Source organism: Trachemys scripta, chromosome 1, assembly GCF_013100865.1.
Source record: "Trachemys scripta elegans isolate TJP31775 chromosome 1, CAS_Tse_1.0, whole genome shotgun sequence".
NCBI classification, from domain to species: domain Eukaryota; kingdom Metazoa; phylum Chordata; order Testudines; family Emydidae; genus Trachemys; species Trachemys scripta.
In genome coordinates this window covers 25,256,527-25,280,795 of record NC_048298.1, presented here as the reverse complement: position 1 = coordinate 25,280,795, position 24,269 = coordinate 25,256,527, and the positions used below count along the sequence as shown (strand labels likewise).

Here is a 24,269-nt window from a genome sequence, read left to right as displayed (position 1 = left end):
AAAAAAAACCTGATGAGGTTCAACAAGGACAAGTGCAGAGTCCTGCACTTAGGACGGAAGAATCCCATGCACTGCTACAGACTAGGGACCGAATGGCTAGGTAGCAGTTCTGCAGAAAAGGACCTAGGGGTCACAGTGGAGGAGAAGCTGGATACGAGTCAACAGTGTGCTCTTGTTGCCAAGAAGGCAAACGGCTTTTTGGGCTGTATAAGTAGGGGCATTGCCAGTAGATCGAGGAACGTGATCGTTCCCCTTTATTCGACATTGGTGAGGCTCATCTGGAATACTGTGTCCAGTTTTGGGCCCCACACTACAAGAAGGATGTGGAAAAATTGGAAAGAGTCCAGCGGAGGGCAACAAAAATGATTAGGGGTCTGGAGCACATGACTTATGAGGAGAGGCTGCGGGAACTGGGATTGTTTAGTCTCCAGAAGAGAAGAATGAGGGGGGATTTGATAGCAGCCTTCAACTACCTGAAGGGGGGTTCCAAAGAGGATGGAGCTCGGCTGTTCTCAGTGGTGGCAGATGACAGAACAAGGATCAATGGTCTCAAGTTGCAGTGGGGGAGGTCCAGGTTGGATATTAGGAAAAACTATTTCACTAGGAGGGTGGTGAAACACTGGAATGCGTTACCTAGGGAGGTGGTGGAGTCTCCTTCCTTGGAGGTTTTTAAGGCCCGGCTTGACAAAGCCCTGGCTGGGATGATTTAGTTGGGAATTGGTCCTGCTTTGAGCAGGGGGTTGGACTAGAGGACCTCTTGAGGTCCCTTCCAACCCTGATATTCTATGATTCTATGATCTTTTGCACTTTACCAGAGTTTTATTTGCAGGTGTATTAGCAAGGCATTATTGCACAGTGTTATATTAGATCTTCAAAGGAAGCATGCCACTATTTGATACCATATCAAATACTAGCTCCTAAAACATTTGTGAAATGATACCTGAAATACTGCACTCAAAGAATTCTGTCAGTAATTTAAATAAGACTCTCAGGGCCATTTAAAACTTTTGTGACTTGCAATAATGGATTCAATTTACATGGGCAAAACTCCTACACATTTTGCTCCCTGAGAGAGAACTGCAGGATCGGGTTTAACCTGCCCCAAAGATTCATGTTTTGGATCCATGAGTTACTTAAAATAAAGAGTACCATTACTAAATATTTAATATAAAATTAATTATTTTCAATTATGCTATACTAGCTTTCTATTCTAAGCATATGTTTTTAAAAGTCATCATTAAATAGGAAACTATTGTACTACATATACACCTCTACCCCGATATAACACGAATTCGGATATAACGTGGTAAAGCAGTGCTCCAGGGGAGTGGGGTTTGCGCACTCTGGTGGATCAAAGCAAGTTCAATATAAAGCGATTTCACCTATAACGCGGTAAGATTTTTTGGCTCCTGAGGGCAGCGTTCTATCGAGGTAGAGGTGTATTATAGATTAAAGATGCATCCAAGGTATCAGGTATTTGCATAATGCTGCTGTTTCTCACAGTTCATCTCTAATGTGCACTCATCACTCTCATCTTATAGATCACTAAGGTAGAAATGTAATAAAATGCATCTGGACTATTGCTGCTGTGTTCAGGAAGCAGCAAATTATTTACCTTTACTCTTTATTGCAGGTAGCAATACTGCTGGATTTATTAAGTAGTTGAAGAATGCTGTCTACCTATTAGGCCCTGCTTTTGACCTAGAGAGCCTTAATATTGCAAAGAGGTGGAGAATGTTCTTTGGATTGTAAATCTCTATTTGTATTGATCCAGAGCTTGAGATGTGCTTAACACCTGAGACCAGACAGTGCAAAACTGTAACAGACTTGCACAGCAAGTTCAGGGAGTTGGGGAGGAAAACTTGCAAGGATATGAGAAGGCAGAGAGTGCTCACAGCACATTTAGGTCCAACAGCAGTGTCTATTTTGAGGTGCTTCTGTGGCTGAACTTAATGCAAATATAGAAGAGAACAAAGGTGGTTGTTGGCTCTCTGTTCTGTCGGGAGAACTGTATGAGTCCTTTCTCTATCCCTCCTCTTCTCCTTCCAGTGATGACCAGAAGGAGACAGAATTGGACAACATCCAGATCTCCTGTACACAAATGGGAGCCAATAACCATCACGGCTGGCTCCAGGATTTTGGCTGCCCCAAGCAGCCAAAAAAAAAATAAATAAATAAATAAAAAGCCGCAATCGTGATCTGTGGCAGCAATTCGGCGGAAGGTCCTTCGCTCCGAACGGGAGTGAGGGACCGTCCGCCGAATTACCGCCGAATAGCTGGACCTGCCGCCCCTCTCCGGAGTGGCCGCCCCAAGCACCTGCTTGCCAAGCTGGTGCCTGGAGCCGGCCCTGATAACAATATTAATTTGCTCTCACTAAGACATGAGAGGAAAGGAGGGGCTGGCATCTCAGCAACAGAAGGTCAATTTTTTCAGAATGAAAATGGCCCTTAATTTACTTCAGGCCATCTGATCAAATACAAGCTATAATTTATTCCAGTAACAAATCTACCAGAACAGTTTAAAGCTGGAGATAATTGAAATGCCTGAGCTTCAGAAAGAGAAAAAATTTCAAGAAAATGCAGATAGATACAGGAGAAACCAACTACCCAAATTCAGCAAAAGAATTTTAGAACTACAGCTATTTTGAAGTAATTGATTTTACAGTGTCCAGTATTCAATCAACATTTGAACAAAATGATTCAAATCTTGACACTCATAACTCTAAAATGTAACAGAAACACAAGTTCAAGGCATGCTTCAAACGTATAATAACGATTTCAATCAGGATTGACTGATAGCTCTGCTTCATCTGCTGGAAGCCAACTGTCAGCTTTCAGAAAGATCATTAAAGTCAGTTCAGAAACAATCATGGCTCAAGTGGGGTATGATTTTACTGGTACAGAAGGACAAATCTGACGATTGACAGCTTACAGGTGTTGCAGAAGAATTCATTTCAAGAAACCCTAGGTGACATCATTGGTTGGAACCTTTTCAGATTTGTAAGTCATTCTTTTGACTCATGTTTTAGAAAGTATTGCTTTAATGTGTAGTTTTGTATCACAACTAAACACCATTGGAGCCATATGGTCAGCTATATACAAAGTACTCAAGTTCTGACGATGTGCATGTGTTGTTGCACTCGTGAGGGTGGGAAAGGACACAATGGAGCTGAAGAACTCCAGGTCTATATCACTACTATGTCACCTCTTTAAACTGTATGCAGAGGTGAAAGTGGGCCGTATGGCATAACGGTAAGAAGTGGCTGCCGGTACAGGCCTGTACACAGCTGCCGTTAAAGGCTGTCACAGCAGTGCTTTAACATCACTGCCCCTTTTGCCCCCCACCCCGTTGGCAGCCCTGCTGGCAGGATCCTTAAAGCATGAGGCCCCGCCCCTTCTGCCCGAGGCCCTGCCCCTTCCAGAGGCCCGGAGCCAGGCCCCCGTAAGACTTTTATGTTACTTTCACCCCTGACTGTATGAGTGTTTTATTCTAACTTGTTGGATAAGTGCCTATCACAACTTGTTGAAAAGCACCTAATCCTACAGCAAGAGGCAAAGTTAGTACCCTGAATAACATACTCCAGATGCTTGCAAATTGAAAATGGGGAACCAACCCAGCAACACGAAGAACCGCTGCATTTGCACTTTGCTATTCAACAGCCGAATACGTATGTCTGGTGTGGGAAAGAGCTGTTCATTCAAAGAAGTTGGACTCTGTGCTGAATGACAGCTGCCACTATATCATAGGATGTCTAAAATCAACAAACGTGAACAGCCTTTATGTGCTTGCTGGAATTGCTCCACCGGATATCAGGAGAGCAGTCACAAGCAAAATGGAATGATTATGACAAGTTGAAGATACCAGACATCTACCACGTGGCCGCACCAGAGAAAAAGCTTCCTAGCTGCAATGAAACCACTTCAAAAATCACTGACGGCTACATGACTGGAAATACGGCACTCATGGCTTGAATTACTCTAAGAGAACAAACCAAATGCATAAGTGACATTGCCGAACGCCTTCCTGCAGGTGTGGAGAACTGGTTGACCTGGAGATATTTAAATCACCTCTGAACAAGAATCAGTAGGTCAAAAGTCAATATACGAAAGTGGGACTATTCCAGTGATACAGACACATGTGACTGTGGTGAAACACAAACCATGGAACATCTATTGGTCTACTGGCTCCTGGAGGAACTGTGCACCATTGACAATCGCACCTGGGCCATATTATGTGCCCAACACTGGAAAAACTATGATTGTGGTGGAAAGACACAAGAAGAGATGACGACTAAATAAAGTGAGATAAATGAGTTTCTGTTTCAAACTCTATTTTCTTTATTTATTAATGCAATCCCTAAAATTTTGGAGGGGGCCTACAGGCTATGCTCAGGCATTGCAAGCAAACATTCCCTGACTTTTATTCAGTTTTGGACATACATCATAAGACTACAACATCACTTCTAATGCAACTTCTAGTGTTGGGATGAGATTTTACTGCATGTTCTTTATCCTGCAGTTTATTGGGACTCATTCCTCACCCTGGCACTCACACATTACATTTATGCCACTCACTACTCCTCCTGCTTATAGAAACTACCTGAATAGCTGTGGATTTAAAATATACACCTTCAACAATCAATGCTTTGTTCCTCTGGATATAGTGGAACAAATTCAGCCCTGGCTCAAGTTACCTGCAACTCTATTAATTTGGCCCAATATTGTGTATTCTGCCTCTTCTGTGCTGCATTTGTTAGAAAGATATGCAGCTGATGTGAACAGTGTTTTTGTCATTAAAGGGGTTCAAGTTAGGCCTGGACGTAGAGAATAGAGATGTAGATCAAGGGAAAAATCCGTTATGAGCCAAGTGCCCTGTATTACTTCAGCTTATCCCAGACCTCAATTCACTAAAAGGATTGTATCTCCTACCTTCTGAGCCTTTCGTTCTTTTTTTACATATAATACAGGCAGTCAACATTATTTTTAATTTTAGGCATTATTAAATCTAATTAGGGAAAAAATCTTCTACCAGCATGCCTTGATGTGGCAGCATTGTGTGCCTCATTCGACTAATTCATTAGGACGACAATTTTTTTCTCTAATATTGCTATTGAATGAGGCTCCCCACAGAGTTTAGCAGCATGGGATCCCTCTTTCCATGAAGCAGAATGCTATTCTTCATACTCTTCCTTCATTAATCAGTGGGGAGCGGGCACCCTTAATTCATGGTTTTTCATATTTTTATGGAGACTAATGCATGCATATGTTTGGGGGAGAGGGGATTTCATCTTATCACAGAAAGTCAGGCTGGAAAGGAACTCATGGATTATCCAATACATCACCCTGCACTAGTGCAGGATAGTCCTTTACTTCATTAGTTACTTTAATTTACTGTTGAAGGCTTCTATTTTAATCTCACTGGTAAATTATATACATATTTTCTAAATCCCATTATACAGTATATTTTATTTATTCTAGTCTTACTGTTGCCAGCAAATTAGAACAATTTCTCCTCCTTTTGTTGGTAAGTTTCTTTATGAATTTACGTACTACTGTATAAGCAGACTATTTTACAAGGCGGTGCATATTTAATGTATGTAATCTTTCGCCATAGTTTATTTCTTCTAACTCCTCTGTAATCTTAATGACTCTTCTCTACACTCTCTCTCTATCGGTTCTAAACAAAGGCCTTGATTCTGCTATAGTATCTGAATAGGTGGGGTTTAACCATGTAGATTCAATAGCAAAAGTTAAGAGTCTGTGTTTAGCACCACAGCAGTCTCTTCCTGATAATTTTAAGTTATATTCTGTTTACTATCCTGGACCCATTTCTCCATTGGAACCCACTAGTGAGGACAGTGGCCCAAAAACCCCTTAATGCCAACTGGCAAGGGCGTTACAGGAATTTCCTGATTCTGGTATGTACATGTTGGTTCCTCAAAGAATGTCATGTGAGGTCTTAAATGACAACTGGGATCACACTGGTCAATATTGTTGTGAAATTTATGTAAAGACACTATATAAGGATTTATGCATATATACTGAAAATATGTTCTTAGAGTCTGTATAAAGGTATCAGCAGAGGTGGAGAAAGATTTTCTGTCAGCCAAAGGATGTTTATTCACCTCTCTCTCTCCATCAGGTTGTTAATTAAGCATTGTAAGTTAACACAGTGGATACTCCTTTACATACAAAGTCAATGGAAAGATGCAAAGTCAATAGAAAGAACAGGAGTACTTGTGGCACCTTAGAGACTAACAAATTTATTAGAGCATAAGCTTTCGTGGACTACAGCCAACTTCTTTGGATGCATACAGAGTGGAATAAATATTGAGGAGATATATATACACACATACAGAGAGCATAAACAGGTGGGAGTTGTCTTACCATATTTATTCCACTCTGTATGCTAGTTAGCTAGTTGTTAGTCTCTAAGGTGCCACAAGTACTCCTGTTCTTTTTGTGGATACAGACTAACACGGCTGCTACTTTGAAAAAAGTCAATAGAGAAGCAGCACACAGGAAAAACAAGCCACAGCGAGTTATCCTATTTCTGAGTACAGACAATGAACTTTTGGGACTATAAGTAGAAGACAAAGAAGACACCCTCTTATTCTGCACTTAGGAAGTAAATGGGTAGTGCATTTGCATTCATGAAAACAGGATCTCAGCCAACTTTGGTTGAAACACTGCAAAACACACTCAGTGGTGGATTAGTCACTGGGCCAATGGGGCCCGTGCCTAGGGTCCTGGCCAATTGATGCCCTGGGAAAAATAGGCATCCCCGCGCCCCAACCACCCACCCGGCGCTCCTGTTGGGGAACGGGGTCAGGGCTTGGGGGCTTGCCCTGCTCCCCTCGCCTGGTGCTTCTTCCGCAGAAGCGCTGGGAAGGGCAGAGGGGGGACTGCAGGTGCAAGGGGTAGGGAGGGGCCCTCACTTGCTGTGGCCCAGGGCCCCACACATCCCTAATCTGCCTCTGAAGACACTAGCTAAGATAAAACTTTAGATAAGAGGTTAACCTGTTAAGTCAAGTTTAGTCTCTAAAAAGCATGTAATAATTTTGTTGTATATGTAACCTTTTGTTTCCAATATCATTACTCACTATTACTTGAATCTGTGATAATAAACTTATCCTTCTTTTCACTATTTTATATCTAAGTGCTGTGATATTAAGCTAGGTGCTGATCCTGAGCTGAATCATCCAAGCTGGTGTGCACACAGTTCCCCTGGGGACAGCTGACCTGGTATGTCTATGAGTGTTCAGTGGAGAAGGGGCTGGATACTACAGCGAAACACTTCAAAGGGGCTTAGGGACTCTGGTGCATCTACTGTTAATTTGCAAGGCAAAGTAAGGCCTGGCGTAGCTGCTCACACACATTCCTCTGGGCTAACAGCCTGGCAGTGTCAGGGAGCTGACACCCAGTTAAGCACAGTCAAGACACCCCCAGCTGCCAGGGTGAGTGTAACAAGGTGACTTACAATCCTGGGTACCCCAAGAACGGTCACAAAAACTCCTATGCTTGTGTGGAGTTGTATTGACCACATGACTTCGCACAGGTGTTGAGATCGTGTTAGCAGATCCTAATGCAGGTTGAGACATAGGAATGCATAGAAAGTATGGCATCCTATTAATTCCTCTAATACATACACACCTCTTCCATTAAAATCAATAGGATTTGTGTGCACGTATCTGAGGTCAAAATGTAGTCCATAAGTACTATGGATGTGTTGAGTTATATTACTTGAAATAGATGACCACTGCAGTTTAGACACAGGCAATATATTTAATACCACAGCAGACTGGGTTTTTTTTTTTTTTTGGGGGGGGGGGGGGGGGGGGAAGGCCGGAAATTGAATGCTCTACTGCAAGTATAACATGTAGCAACAGAGAGGTTATAATTTGTCTTGATGAAGCTGTGGTTAGACCTCACATGCAGTGCTGTGCGTAGGCAGGTTCCTCATTATGGAGAGGTGATGTTCTCACCACAGTTAAGGTTGCAATCATAAGCAGCCTTATTTTTATCTCCCATATACTTCTGGCTGGCAAGGTGGGTATAACCTGAAAATAGCCAGGTTTACGCTGGAGATGGAGATTTTTTCAGATACAGTTTTGAGAGACACAGTTAAACTGCCTTTTAGTTATAGGTCATTACATTTTTTTGGATTTGCATTTAAGATTTCCTTGCGAACCTCTGGATCAAAAATGTCTTGGTACTAACGCTTCAAACTTCCCTTATGTTTAAAAAGCCTTGTAAATTCATTGTGCAGGGCCTATGTTGTAGGCTGTATTTGAAGAAAACGGATTGTAATTAAACAAAGTAATTAGCAATTGCATCTAATTGTAATGATTATAGTGTATGTATGAGCAGCTTGACTTTTTTGTGGCTGGTTGCAGCTGAAAGAGAACATCTGAGTCTTTTACCACTTTAACAGAGCTTTTTGCCTTAGTTCAAATGGCAGAGAATTGTGTTTAGGAACTATCAACTAGGGCAAGGATTTCCAAGTTTCCACGTCTAAACTTAGGCACCGAAATGAGTGATTCAATTTTTATTCAGCACCTATGAAAAGTGGAGTAGTTATATGACTCTTCCTTTTAGGCACCTAAGAATAAACATTTGTCTTAGGATCTTAGTCCCAGCTCTGCAGGTCTGCCTGGCTTATCTGGTAAATGTAGTGTTTGGCTGCAGCAATGGATTCACTGAAGAATAGCACCCAGGTAGTTTTCCTCTACCTTGTAAAGTAGGAATACAACTGGTCAAGCTGGTTTTGTGTTACAAGCATTAAAAAACACCCTGAGCATGGAGCTAGAGGAGACGTGGATCACTCCTAAGCTTGTACAAATGAAGGACGCAAGAGTGGTGGGCAGCCAAGGCAAGGAAATGAAAATGTCAATCAAGGAAAGAGACTAGAAGAAAAATAGTTAAATTTTAGGAGTTATTTTACAGAAAATTAAGTGCCAACTTTTAAAGCAAAATTTTACATATATTAGATTTTTATATCTCAGGCGACCTCAAGGGATTTGGCAGCCGGTATCAAGCGGAGTACCCCCAAGGGTCGGTCTTGTTCAATAACTTCATTAGTGATCTGGAGGATGGCATGGATTGCACCCTCAGCAAGTTTGCAGATGACACTAAACTGGGAGGAGTGGTAGATACACTGGAGGGTAGGAATAGGATACAGAGGGACCTAGACAAATTAGAGGATTGGGCCAAAAGAAATGTGATGAGGCTCAACAAGGACAAGTGAAGAATTCCATCCACTGCTACAGACTAGGGACCAAGTGGCTAGGCAGCAGTTCTGCAGTAAAGGACTTGGGGGTTACAGTGAACGAGAAACTGGATATGAGTCAACAGTGTGCTCTTGTTGCCAAGAAGGCTAACGGCATTTTGGGCTGTATAAGTAGGAGCATTGTCAGCAGATTGAGGGGTGTGATCATTCCCCTCTTTGGCATTGGTGAGGCCTCATCTGGAGTACTGTGTCCAGTTTTGGGCCCCACACTACAAAAAGGATGTAGAAAAATTGGAAAGAGTCCAGCGGAGGGCAACAAAAATGATTAGGGGGCTGGAGCACATGATTTATGAGGAGAAGCTGAGGGAACTGGGATTATTTAGTCTGCAGAAGAGAAGAATGAGGGAGGATTTGATAGTTGCTTTCAACTACCTGAAAGGGGGTTCCAAAGAGGATGGATCTAGACTGTTCTCAGTGGTACCAGATGACAGAACAAGGAACAATAGTCTCAAATTGCAGTGGGGGAGGTTTAAGGTTGGATATTAGGAGAAACTTTTTCACTAGGAGCGTGGTGAAGCACTGGAACGGGTTACCTAGGGAGGTGGTGGCATCTCCTTCCTTAGAGGTTTTTAAGGCCAGGCTTGACAAAGCCCTGGCTGGGATGATTTAGTTGGGGATTGATCCTGCTTTGAGCAGGGGGTTGGACTAGATGACCTCCTGAGGTCCCTTCCAACCTTGATATTCTATGATTTGATTCTGTAGAATGAAGGGGAACAACTGAGCTTATTGTGAGTACCTGGAGAACAAGGGAGCCCAGCATGCCTGATTCAGTTAGATGATGACTATTTGAATTTTTGTATACATTGTGGCCATAATTTTCCAACTTGGATGCCTAAAATTGGGCATCCAAATCCATAGTTAAGCACCCAAGTTTGAAAACTCGGACTTGTATGTTTCTGTATCTGCCTGATAGAAACATGTAAGGGTTTTTGTTGTATTTAATGCACATTTATTATAAGCCATACGTGTATGTGAACAAGCTATCTTTCTTAGGCATGGCATGACAGCTGAAGAGTACTTCGTCATACAGGATCTCTCGCAAGTGCACTGTTGCTTCTTTGCTAAGCAGTAGCAGATTTTGGGATTTTTAAACTCAGTTTTCCTTTGGAGCAAAAATCGGCAAGGTAAAAATCAGCAAGGGATATTCTAGTGTCATTTATTTATTTACCAAATGTACCCAAGTCCCGTTCACCTGCAACAGAGATGGTGAAAACTGCACACAGGAAATTCCTTCTTACAGAAACTTCAGCTAAGACACCACTGCCCCGTCTCCAAGAAGCAACTCACTCTTGTCTCTGTCTTTGGCTCTCCTGCCTAGCACACTATTCCCTTTCTCTGTGGGCTTTTTAGGCTGGGAAACCCCTAGTTCAAACTGCTCACCTGGGACCATCTGGTCTCAAAAGGTGAGCATGAGTGTTAACCCTCCTTTCCTGTAGCTGTTCTGCCCTTCCACGGAACCTCAGAAAAGTTGTAAAAAGCAACAAAGAGTCCTGTGGCACCTTAAAGACTAACAGATGTATTGGAGCATAAGCTTTTGTGGGTGAATACGCATGCTGTCATAACTATAAAGGGAAGGGTAACAGCCCTCCTGTGTACCATACTATAAATCTCCTGGCCAGAGACACCAAAATCCTTTTACCTGTAAAGGGTTAAGAAGCTCAGGTAACCTGGCTGACACCTGACCCAAAGGACCAATAAGGGGACAAGATACTTTCAAATCTTGGTGGGGGGGAAGGCTTTTGTTTGTGCTCTTTGTTTTGGGGGAGTTCACTCTTGGGACTAAGAGGGACCAGACATCAATCCAGGCTTTCCAAATCTTTCTGAACAAGTCTCTCATATTTCAAACTTGTAAGTAAACAGCCAGGCAAGGCGTGTTAATTTTATCTTTGTTTTCTCAACTTGTAAATGTACCTTTTTACTAGGGTGTTTACCTCTGTTTGCTGTAACTTTGAACCTAAGGCTAGAGGGGGGGGGTCCTCTGGGCTCTTTAAGTTTGATTACCCTGTAAAGTTATTTTCCATCCTGTTTTTACAGAGATGATTTTTACCTTTTTCTTTAATTAAAAGGCTTCTTTTTAAGAACCTGATTGATTTTCCCTGTTTTTTAGATCCAAGGGGGTTGGATCTTGATCCACCAGGAGTTGGTGGGAGAGAGGAGGGGGGACGATTAATTTCTCCTTGTTTTAAGATCCAAGGGGTTTGGATCTGTATTCACCAGGGAATTGGTGAAGAGTCTCTCAAGGCTATCCAGGGAAGGGAATTAACACATTGGGAGTGGTGGCAGCGGACCAGATCTAAGCTGGTAGTTAAGCTTAGAAGTTTTCATGCAGGCCCCCACATCTGTACCCTAAAGTTCAGAGTGGGGAAGGAGCCTTGACACATGCGTCTGACAAAGTGGGTATTCACCCACGAAAGCTTATGCTCCAATACATCTGTTAGTCTTTAAGGCGCCTCAGGACTCTTTGTTGCTTTTTACAGATCCAGACTAACATGGCTACCCCTCTGATACTCGACATCAGAAAAGTTGGTTTGACAGCCCATCCAGTCAAAAGAGAGTGCTTTAACCTACACAATCCCACTGACGTCTCTCTGTGTGGAGTTTACTGCATGGGGTAACTAACTCTTCCTGAGTAGAGGAGAGTTTCATCCTGAAAGCTTATACATTGATGCCTCATAACGTGCATGGAACTAGAACATTCTGCCATAACAGTCTTTGTCCAGGTGTTGATGAAGCCTAAAACCAAGATAAATTCCTATTCTGTGTGCTATCACTCTGATTGCCACTAATTTTGATAACATACAGTGCTTTAAGCCACTACTGTTGGTTCCTGTAACAAACAGCAAAATATGCACAGCTATTCTGTTCTCTCTTTTCATAAATGGCATAAGTACCATGTGAAAGTCTTTTTAAAGATGCCTCTTTCCTTCAGGTTCCAGTTGATTTTGTGTGGAAAAATATACAGATTCTAACACAGAACTTACATATCAGAAAAAGTGCATATAGACTATACACAGAAAACTACATTCCAGACTCTGTTATAGTAATCAAACCTAGAACATATGTTGGCCAGTGTGGTAGATTTACTCTCAAACCTGAGTAAACTAGAGATGAGTAAGAATGGTGAAAAAAACACAGCTGTCTTGCATATGGAACACTTGTCTCAGTCCTCTCCCGTTCAGAATTTTAAGACATGTTTCTTATTTTTGAGCATTCATTAACCTATTAACATTTAGCTACTCTGAATGTCAAAAACACAGAAGAGTACAGACTGTTCTTTTCTGTGATTTTGTCATTTTACTTTACCCTCTTGTTTTGTATACACTTCCTTGTTCCAATTTCCAGAAATAATTCTGGTACAAAGGGCTTACTCAAACAAACTGTCATTAAAGTCAGTGGGAGTTTTGCTTGAGTTAGGACTGCAAGATTGGGCCCAAGATTAATCTTACAATTATAACCATTAATAATCTCGAATAATGACCCTGTGCACTGTGATTTTTCTGTATCAGCTAATGTTTCTATGCTTATATGTTATTGCATTCTCTCATGCCTAGCTACTCCATAACAATATCAGAAAATGTGGAGACAGATCTCTGGTCCATAGCCTGGCCCTTTTGTGGTAGAAGATGACATAAGTGGACAGCTGGGCATTCCCTTTCCATAGGGGAATCTCTGGCTGATGTAGAGCTAGCACAGCCACCTGTATGCCATGCTATCTGGCCTCCCTGGTGCACAGGGCATGCTAAGAGAGTGGCCAGGATGCTGTCCACTCCAGTAATTTTTGAAGAGCTCTTAAGGGGCCATTGCAGCTGGCATTGGTTAGAGCAGACCCAAGTCTTTTGTAATGTACGCCCCCAGCGTCAGTTGGTATAAAAGTGGTATAATCATATAATTCTATTGGAGCAAAGGCAAATTTCGGGAAATAAATTAAGATACACACAAACATTCACAAATTTAAGGGGGAAAGTGTTTTATCATCTAGCTGTATACTTTGAATTACTATGTTCATTAAAGACATAGTTCAATACATTAAAAAAAAAGTATATCTGAAATTCTGGTAGGTGGAATTCAGATAAGCAAGCCAAAATTCTGACCCTGTGCACTTCTAGTTTCAATTGTATACTGAGAAAAATGCTAAATGTGCTTTTGCCATACTTAGAAGACACAGAGATAAATTTTCTTATCATAATTTCCTTTTAAAATGGTAAGTAAATGTCATTCTTGTAGAAAGATGCCACACTGACAGACCTGGAAAATGAAGCCCTCAGTTTATCCACAGAACATGCAGATTAAAGGCAATGACAATACAAGCCTTCCCAGGCACCTTAACATTAATAGGGCACTAGCGAGTCCTAGAGTTGTGTGGGTAGTTCAGTCTTCAAGTCAAATCAGTCTTTGGCCTCTGTGTGCTGCCCGATTACAATTGGTGCTAACTGGCACAGTTGTGAAGGTGCTTTCAGAGATGTGGATAGCTGTGCATTAGGAACAGGACTGAAATGAACTGCTATACACAATGTAGGCTGCCAAACAGCTTTCACACAGTAACAGCTTTTAGCTTCTACTGGCTTCTGAGGGGTGGAGAATGCCACATTCCCAAATCACTGTATAAACATTCAATTATTAGCCTACCCCACATCCATGTGAGGTTGCTAAGAAACCAACCCAAGGTAACACAGTGAGTTAAATCAGAACAGGGGTTAGAACTTTTGTGTTGTGGCTTGGAGCTCTGTTACACTGATCTACAATTTTTGAGAAGTTGTCTGCTTCAGAGATAAAATGTGCTATTTATTATGTATTTTGATGTGCTGAATTCAAATATGACAATTAAAACAACTGATTGGCTACTGTTTCTAAGATATTTAAGTTTTTACATTTTATGTCTATGTATATTGTGTAGATAGTAGAGTTTTAATCGTAAATTGTAAACCTAGGTCTTTTCATGTATTTATGGTTGCTTTACATGATAATATTTCACCTGTCCTGTTTATGTAACACTTTAAAAATCAGCAAAAGGGTTATATAAATAAAATGTATTATGAAACAAAAGGCAAAAAACTATTATGTACATAGTTTAGTCCTATTCAGTGTCTACTCGGCGCTTCTTGGCTTGTCTCTTGTATTCATTAAATGGAGCATCTCTTGTCACTGTCCAGCAATAGTCTGCAAGCATTGATGGGCTCCATTTGCCCTGATAGCGTTTCTCCATTGTTGCAATGTCCTGGTGAAATCGCTCGCCGTGCTCGTCGCTCACTGCTCCGCAGTTTGGTGGAAAAAAATCTAGATGAGAGTGCAGAAAATGTATCTTTAGTGACCTGTTGCAACCAAGGCTTTTGTATGCCTTGAGGAGGTTTTCCACCAACAACCTGTAGTTGTCTGCCTTGTTGTTTCCGAGAAAATTTATTGCCACTAACTGGAAGGCTTTCCATGCCGTCTTTTCCTTGCCACGCAGTGCATGGTCAAATGCATCATCTCGAAGAAGTTCACGAATCTGAGGACCAACAAAGACACCTTCCTTTATCTTAGCTTCACTTAACCTTGGAAATTTTCCATGGAGGTACTTGAAAGCTGCTTGTGTTTTGTCAATGGCCTTGACAAAGTTCTTCATCAGACCCAGCTTGATGTGTAAGTGTGGTAACAAAATTTTCCTTGATTCAACAAGTGGTGGATGCTGAACACTTTTCTTCCCAGGCTCCAATGACTGTCGGAGTGGCCAATCTTTCTTGATGTAGTGGGAATCTCTTGCACGACTATCCCATACACAGAGAAAACAGCAGTACTTTGTGTATCCAGTCTGCAGACCAAGCAAGAGAGCAACAACCTTCAAATCGCCACAAAGCTGCCATTATGTTGGTCATAGTTTATGCACCTCAAAAGTTGTTTCATGTTGTCATAGGTTTCCTTCATATGGACTGCATGACCGACTGGAATTGATGGCAAAACATTGCCATTATGCAGTAAAACAGCTTTAAGACTCGTCTTCGATGAATCAATGAACAGTCTCCACTCATCTGGATCGTGAACGATGTTGAGGGCTGCCATCACACCATCGATTTTGTTGCAGGCTACAAGATCACTTCCATGAAGAAGAATGGGACAAGATCCTTTTGATGGTCACGGAACATGGAAACCCTAACATCACCTGCCAGGAGATTCCACTGCTGTAGTCTGGAGCCCAACAGCTCTGCCTTACTCTTGGGTAGTTCCAAATCCCTGACAGGGTCATTCAGTTCACCTTGTGTTATGAGGTGTGGTTCAGAGGAGGAGGATGGGAGAAAATGTGGGTCCTGTGACATTGATGGTTCAGGACCAGAAGTTTCATCCTCTTTCTCTTCCTCATCTGACTCAAGTGAGAATGATTTTGGTGCATCAGGAACCGGCAGTCCTTCTCTGTGGGGTACTGGGCATATAGCTGATGGAATGTTTGGATAATGCACAGTCCACTTTTTCTTCTTTGATACACCTTTCCCAACTGGAGGCACCATGCAGAAGTAACAATTGCTGGTATGATCTGTTGGCTCTCTCCAAATCATTGGCACTGCAAAAGGCAGAGATTTCCTTTTCCTGTTCAACCACTGGCCAAGATTTGTTGCACAAGTGTTGCAGCATATGTGTGGGGCCCACCTCTGGTCCTGATCTCCAATTTTGCAGCCAAAATAAAGGTGATAGGCTTTTTTAACCATAGTGGTTATACTGCGCTTTTGTGATGCAAAAGTCACTTCACCACAAACATAGCAGAAGTTATCTGCACTGTTCACACAAGTACGAGGCATCTCTGCTCACTTTGGCTAAACAGAAATGTGTCCCTTTGCAAAATCAAACACTGACAAAGAAGAGAGCACGACACTGTATGATTTCTAGAGCTGATATAGGGCAATTTGTTCAGCAGAGTGATGTAAGCTTCGTTATGATTGCATCATCCATGACTTCTAGGAATAACATGATGCAATTCATATCATATATGATGCAGTACCAGCTTCAGATTTCATCATTCATTGTTTTGCCTAAAAAGCAAGTACTGTCCAAACCCAGTCATAGATTTATTCATAGATCCAGTCAAAGATGTATTTTAGTCATTTCTGGTTTAAATTGAGATCCCTTCCCTTTATAACTCACTTATCCTCCGCCATTCCCAAGTCAAGGGTCGTATATACTGACCCAATAGCATATCTTGAAAACTAGAGCCAATCAACAATTTTAAGCATCATTTTCGTTCTCAGTGACCCAGAATTAGTAAAGTTTGACTACATTTATTTCAGAAGCATTTTGGCTGTAGAGCAGTGTTATCAATCCACTAGACCATGGCACCTCATTACATAGACTATCTCAGGGGTAGTCAATTATTTTTTGTCAAGGTCTAAATTTCTTGGTCAATGTATAGTCAAGGTCCAGACTTCAGAGAAAATAACAACAACAACAACACAAAACAACAATAATGATAATAAGTAAATAAAAAGATTTCAAAGTCCGTTCAAAAGCATCTGGTGGTCTGGATTTGGCCCACGGTCTGCCTATTGACTACCCCTGGGCTATCCCATTACATAGCTCATTACCAGTCTCCCACGCCATCCAGTCCCTTTGTTACTTTCTATTGCACAGTAACATACTGTGCATTAGTATATTGCAGGTATTTATAATTATAATGCAAAATCCTAAAGGAACCAAAATAAGAACAAATGTAGAGAGGCGTATGGACAAGGATGAAGATGGTAAAGTTTCAATGCTAATGAAATACAAAACAATATGAAAAAAATATTTTATCTACTCCTTCCAGAATGTTAAGTACAAATCAGCAAGTTCTTTAACAGAGCAGAAATTATTGTAACTTAAGGAGGTCTTTGATTTGGGAACTAAAAAATTATTAAAATCACCCAGCAAATTACAACATAAGAAAGTGTGCTATATTCTGCTAAAAAGAGAGATAATTGTTTTTTTAAGTATTTGCCCTTGAGGCAGCACAGAGTAGTATCGTTCCTATAGCAATCCTACCTTTGTTTTCCAACTTGAGTTCCTCTGCTAGCAAGCTGTCTTGTCTGTTGCCAAGCACAAATGCCAGAAACGAGAGGATCAGGGCATCCAAGATTCCAATAATAGCCAGGATATATGCCCAGCGGACTGAACAAGCCCCAAGTGTGTACTTGTCTGTCTTTTCACCACACATCCGTTTTACCTCATCTGAATCCCAGCCATCAGGAAAAATCATACAGCCCAGGACGAGACAGGCAGCTTGGAAAAAAACAAAAACAAAGGGAGAATAATGGAATGATGTGACCAAACTTTCATTTTTTGCATAGCTACATACTTTATTATTAAAACACAACCGTTTTATCTAGAACTTCAAAAATAGGTTCCTTAAAAAATAAATATGTCACACAATTACGAAATCAAGTTAAATATTAAATGTAAAAAAGTTAGACACAGCACCAACTTGAAACTCACTAAACTAAAGAAACAAATTAAAGTCCTGTACCTGAAACCCCCAGCCAATTTTTGTGGTTTTAAAATCTCATTTTCCTATTGCTCAGAACGTTTTTCTCTTCTTTGTTGTTGCATGAAAGACTCACACACACAAAAAAGGACAAAACTGATTAACTAGCTGATTATACAGGGAAAACAGTGAAACTGAATATACATAAAGTGCTGTCAAATGCCCAAAAGTAAACAAATGGAAAAAACAGAGAAATACTCCATAAATTACAGGAATCTCAGCTATATGTAGTGTAGTTGTAGCCCTGTTGGTCCCAGGATATTAGAGAGACAAGTATCAGGGGTAGCCGTGTTAGTCTGTATCTACAAAAACAACAAGGAGTCTGGTGGCACCTTAAAGACTAACAGATTTATTTGGGCATAAGCTTTCGTGGGTAAAAACCTTACTCACCTCACTTCTTCAGATACAAGAGAGACAAGGTGAGTGAGGTGATATCTTTTATTGGACCAGCTTCTGTTGGTGAGAGAGACAAGCTTTCAAACCACACAGAGCTCTTCTTCAGGTCTGGGAAAGGTGCTCTCAGCATCACAGCAAAATGCAAGGTGGAACAGACTGTTCAGTGTAAGTAGTCAGCACATATTATGAGGGATCATTCAAGATAGAGTGGCCCAATATGACAAAAAGAGAGGGATAGGGAGGTACAGATTGTTGTAATAAGCCATAAATCCAGTATCTCTAGTACAGTCCATGATTTTTAGTGTCGAGCAAAGTTATAAATTTAAGCTCCCAGGCTTGTCTTTTGAAAGCGTTGTGCAGGTTTCCTTTGAGGATGTGGATTAAAAGGTCAGATATAGAGTGATCACTTTGTGAACAGTGTCCACCCATAGGTGAGGTGGTGTTTTTATCTTTTATCCTGTTCCTGTGTGAGTGCATTTGCAAGTGTGGTGGTTGTCTGGCTTCCCTCAATTGCTAGGATGAGAAAACAGCATAAAGACAAATTCCCAAACCTTACTAATATGAGCATATGTGGAGTCCCTCCACTGAGTTATTACTTGACTAAATCTGCATTATTGATTGGGAAAATATGTACTTGACATCTCATGGGAAGTTAAAAGATAAACTATTTGACGGGAGTGCTAAACAGAAATAACTGCACCAAGCCAGTAGTTTCAAAGGCATTATACTGATGTGTGTCTGGTGTAATGCAGTGAAAAATCAGGCCCACCATCTTAAGGACAGGCAATTTTAAATCATTCTGCATTGACATTCACCTTAGAGGAGGGAGGGGATGTTTGGATTAGAGAACTGCACAATTAGTATTGAGGACACATTTCATATCAAGGCAACATGCTTGAATTGTATGCCTAAGGGGTCCAATGGTAGAACTCTTGCTCACACAGATAATTTCACTGAAGTTAATGGGTCTACCTGTGTCAGTAATACTCGGTGTAAAGGTTGTGGAGTCAGGCCCATCATGACTAAGGCTAGGTCCACACTACCCACCTGATTCGGTAGGTAGAGATCGATCTTCTGGGATTGATTTATCGCGTCTCATCTGGACGTGATAAATCGATCCCAGAAGCACTCCCCTGTCGACTGCGGAACTCCTGCTCGCCGAGAGGAGGAAGCGCTGTCGATGGGGGAGCTTGCCTGCGCTGTGTGGACCCACAGTAAGTAAACTTAGTTCGATCTAGGAAACGTTGACTTCAGCTATGCTATTCTCGTAGCTGAAGTTGCGTTTCCTAGATCGATCCCCTGCCCCAGTGTGGACCAAGCCTAAGTGAATGTAATTAATACCATTGAATTTTTTTTTAAAAGCAATACAAAAGGAAGAATCTAAAGATAAAAATTGTGTTAAATTAGTTAATTTATTAGTATATACAGTACTGTTTAAATGAAAATCAGCAAATCTATGTGCTTTAAATTATCCATTTTAGTGTCTCTGTTCTGGCTTTTCTAGCTCGGAGGCATGTCTTATCTCCAGTGCAAACCTCTGCCTCTTCAATCTGGCTGTTTGGTATACTGGGGCACACTATTCTTCTAAAAGTATATCCAAACTTTCAATGGCCTCTATAATGTCACTGAAGTTGAATGCATGTTTCAAATATGGACACTGAATTTTTTTGTGAGTCTTAATGCACAGTATATAATATTCTGCGATAAGCCGCCTGCATCAATGGATAATTCAAAGGAACTAGCTGGATTCATGAAAAATGTACATATAAGTCACTTCAGGCCCTCTAAAAGGTTGTTGGACAAATTCTGATCTAGTGATGTACGTATGTTATAACTTGTGATATTAGGAGCAGAACGTTAACCTGTGTCTATTCTACGACTGCTGGTGCTACAGTGAACTTTTAGGAGGTGGTACAAGTTCTTTCCATTTCAAGACAAAGTTAAGTCTACCAGTTCACACACCTCCCCTTTTCCCACACCCAAACAAAACCAACTTCTTTTGCAAAAAAAAAAAAAAATTACCTCACCCAAAAACCCAAAATACTTGTTGCTCAGTGGCACTCAGGTCTTGGAATATAAATAGAAATGGGTATTAAGATTCTCTCAATTGCTATGATGAGATAGTATGAAAGAGACAGTGCAAATATCAACTAGGAATGGCATTTTTCTTAGGATCATCACAAAAGTGAGTTATTGAAGGAAGCTGGAAAAATAATGTTTTTAATATTTGTTTGTTTGATTAATAAAACCTGTTCGCACCTAATGCATTTTACGAATTCTTACTGAAGAGCTCATTTGTGTGAAAATATATCTTCCTGTAATATTTTCTAGGACAATTAGACCTACAGTGATTTGCTGAGTACATGCTGGTTGAGCAAATTAAAATGCCTTTTGACTGCCTTAATTTATTTACTCAATTTCCTCATATCACCAAAGAATTAATAGACAAATTATACAATAATTTTCTTGCTTGAACCGGTTATTTATATTTTTAAAAAATTACTTCTCCCCTTTGAAACATAAGATCACTCTCATATGTGTTTGTTGAAACACACTAAATTCTCACAATTCCTTTGAACTAGTCCCCATGAAAAAGTCAATATTTACCTATAGTACTTAGAATTGAAATAACTGTAGATAAATATTTGCTACATACTAGCAACCACTGCACACAAAGAACAGTTTACATACTGTTTACAGTAGTCACCACCAAAATGACACTACCAAATCATTTAAACAACCATTTATGAGTCATTTGGGAACTCTGTCTTCCCCGCCAAAATATCTCCCTCCCAAATACTATAACCCTTCCCTGGGTAGCCTTGAGAGACTTCTCCACCAATTTCCTGGTGAACACCGATCCAAACCCCTTGGATCTTAAAACAAGGAAAAATCAATCAGGTTTTAAAGAAAAGACTTTTAATTAAAGAAAAGGGTGAAAGGAATACCTCTGAGATTAGCATGCAAGCTATTCTCACAGACAACAGATTCAAAAACACAGAGGATTTTCCTCTGGGCTAAAACCTTAGTTACACAAAAGAAAAACCCAATTTAATTCCCCCTCTTATGCAAAATGAAGTCACAAAAGGAAATAAACATAAGCTAATTTATTCCTTCTCTAATACTCACTACCCTGGTTGATTCCTTGATCTTTTCACTCCGGCACAGAACTTAATGAATAGAACAAAAGAAGAACTTCCCTCCTTCCCCTTGAAATATCTTGTCCCCCCATTGGTTCCTCTGGTCAGGTGTCAGCTAGGCTATGTGAACTTCTTAACCCTTTACAGGTAAAAGAGGAATTAACCCTTAACTGTCCGTTTATGACAGGGGACAATTGGAAAATATTGAAATTTGAATGTTTTTTAATGTATGCCACATCAAACATAGGCCCTAAGTATTTCCTGGAAATGATTTAGACTTTGTGCCTCTTTATCTAGGTTATTAGGAATACATGCCCTGAGCTAAGCAATACTGTACAGAGCTTCTTAAATAAGATTCTCACATTTCCAATTAAGCTAGAAAATATAGCTGAAGATAAACTCTTTTAGGTCCGATCCTGCAAGCAGTCATGCACATGCTTAACTTTACTATTGAAATCAGGGGGACTACTTGCAGTTGTAAAATTAAGCCAATGTGTAAGTTTTTGCAGGATAAAAGCCTTAGTGTAAAATTTTAAACAAAGGTGAAGCTGATCCTGTAATTCCAGGATGCAGTGCAAGTGGAATATTTCCTCTCTCAGTTCTCTGTACAGTTCAGATATTTTCTACTGGATGAGAAAGTAGGTCCAGATACTCAAAGGTATTTGGGCACCTAACTCCCAAGTTCCCAAATACCTTGGAGGATTGAGGCGTTAGGTGTCATCTTCAGATGCAGGAATCATGTCACAACTTTAGAGGTTAACATAAATAAAATAACTTAGGAAAGCTTTCTGCAATTAATTCCTAAAAAGATATACGCATGTCTGATACTATGACTCCGGTAACTTTTCATTTCTCAGCTGCAAGAATATAAAAATTTTTAAAGAGAGAAAAGACAGGTATAAAATCCACCTACAGATTCTCTTTTGTATTGCTAGAATGTTTTACATTTTAATCCTTCTAAAGAGGATTAGGCAATATTCTCTGTAAGGAAGCAGCTTTTGGATTCATAGATATCTTTTAAAAATAGAAACCATTTAAAAAAGATAAATTATGTTGCAATTACAATTGAACTGCAGAGAAATCTCTTGGTAATACAGATGCAGAGCCTGATCCTGCAGGTCTTATTTAAACTTCCATTGATTTCAATGGGAGCATAGCCTAAAAAAGGTATGTAGTAAAGTCTGCAGGATATGGTCCATTGTTTGCAACTAAAATATGTAAACAATAACTCCACTTGATTGAGCAGAAATTCTTTAACAGCAGATATTTTTAAAATCCCAGAAGCTTTCAGTGACTGAAGCTGTCTTTATTGAATGAACCATCAATTTCTACAAAACTTAGGCTCCATTAACAACCACCACAACAAAAAGAAGTTAGATTTATGTTAGCCTAATTGCAAATGCAAAAGGAATGTAACCTATTAGCAGTCTTCCTGAGCTTGCAGACAGTTTATTCCAGTGTCTCTGCTGCTCATTATAGCTTCCCCAATCCTCAGAGTGAAATTGACAAGGTGCTGAATAATCTCACTGCCACTACTTAGAACTCTTGGGGGGGCGGGGGGAGAGCAGTGAAACCGATAAGAATCATGTCCGTTTTACTCTGTTTTTGCTTAGGAGCAACAGTCAAGGCAATGGAGTTGTTGCCCCTGAACTTCACTGATAGATCTTCCCCCATCTTTCACATCAGACGTAGGCTAATAGGTTTGTCCCTCTGGCTAACACTAGTAGGCATTTGATAAATCTTTCAAGCTCTGTAATAATTAATTAATAAATATAACTAAAAAATGCCAGATATACATTTTCTTAATAGCTTTTTCCTCAAACAAATGTCTGCCATGAGTTGTCAGTTTCTTCGGGGCTGTGAGTGACAAGACAAATCACTGAAATTGGTGGCAGAGTCTAAAATTTCAGCTCCTGGAAATGGAAGACACTAGGAAGGGTACAGAAATGACACTTTCAGAGAGACTGGAAAAACAGATTGAGTTATTTATGGCATTGACTGACTTGCCACTCAGATCAATCAAATATTATCAGAGTCCCCTGTAGTACTTTACATGCTCAGGTTGAAATAGTGAGTAACTAAAGTTCATGGTCAGATACTTTCCTCAAATACAGAAGACATATTTTCATGGAAAATACCATAGATTATAAAGCTAGAGGGACCATTGTTATCATCTTGTCTGACTTCCTAGGGTCATAGGAATCCCCCAAAGTAGTTCCTGATTGATCCTTTATAAAAACACCCAATCTTGATTTTAAAATTTCCAGTGATGTTGAATCCACTACAACCCTTGGTAATTGTTCCAATGATTAATTACTCTCACTGTTAAAATTGTGCACCTATGAGTTTGTTTCTATTTATAAAAAAGCTAATTGCTATAGAAATAACTGGTATTGACCAGTTCTCACTTTCTCAACACATTACAACAAGCAGGGCTCTTCCATCCTTTCCTGGCCGCATGAACAATTTACTTGCACATGAGATGCAATGGAGGAGTGCTGCTTGGTAGGAGAGAGAAAGAATGGAGTAAGAGCAAAAGCTGACACACTGTTGTCCACTACCATACACACACAGAAGACTTCATGTCCCTAAAACCCAGATTGATTCTTGGTTTTTAGGACCTGTCCTGTTCTTTACAGGTGGTTTACAAAGATAGTGGGTGAATCCCTCGCTCTGTTGAAGTAAATGGGAGTTTTGCCATTGACTTCAATGGGACCAGGATTTCAATCAGTGTATTGCTACACTAAGCATTCAGGTGAGGTCTGGGTTGAAGGAGCCATCAGCTCGATGGGAAACGTGGATGAAAGAGAGTCTAATACCTGGGTTCAAGGAGATTGTAACTGCAAAATCTGTACCCCTTGCACAATAATCACCAACCTCTTGGTGGGAGGAAGGTCCTGGGGAAGAAAGGAAAGGAGGAAGAAGAGAGGAAGAGAAAATGTTCTTTTAAAAAAACCCAAAT

General features: G+C 40.5%; 1 protein-coding gene across 3 annotated transcripts in view; it reads right to left on the bottom strand.

Annotated features, from left to right (window-relative positions):
* The window catches only part of LHFPL3 (LHFPL tetraspan subfamily member 3), a 427,282-nt gene that overhangs the window by 115,987 nt on the left and 287,026 nt on the right, over window positions 1–24,269 (bottom strand). For all 3 annotated transcript variants that reach the window (XM_034766197.1, XM_034766205.1, XM_034766187.1), the window contains exon 2: window positions 17,273–17,509. In XM_034766197.1, coding sequence (XP_034622088.1) covers window positions 17,273–17,509 — 237 coding nt within the window. The remainder of the gene's footprint in view (window positions 1–17,272; window positions 17,510–24,269) is intronic.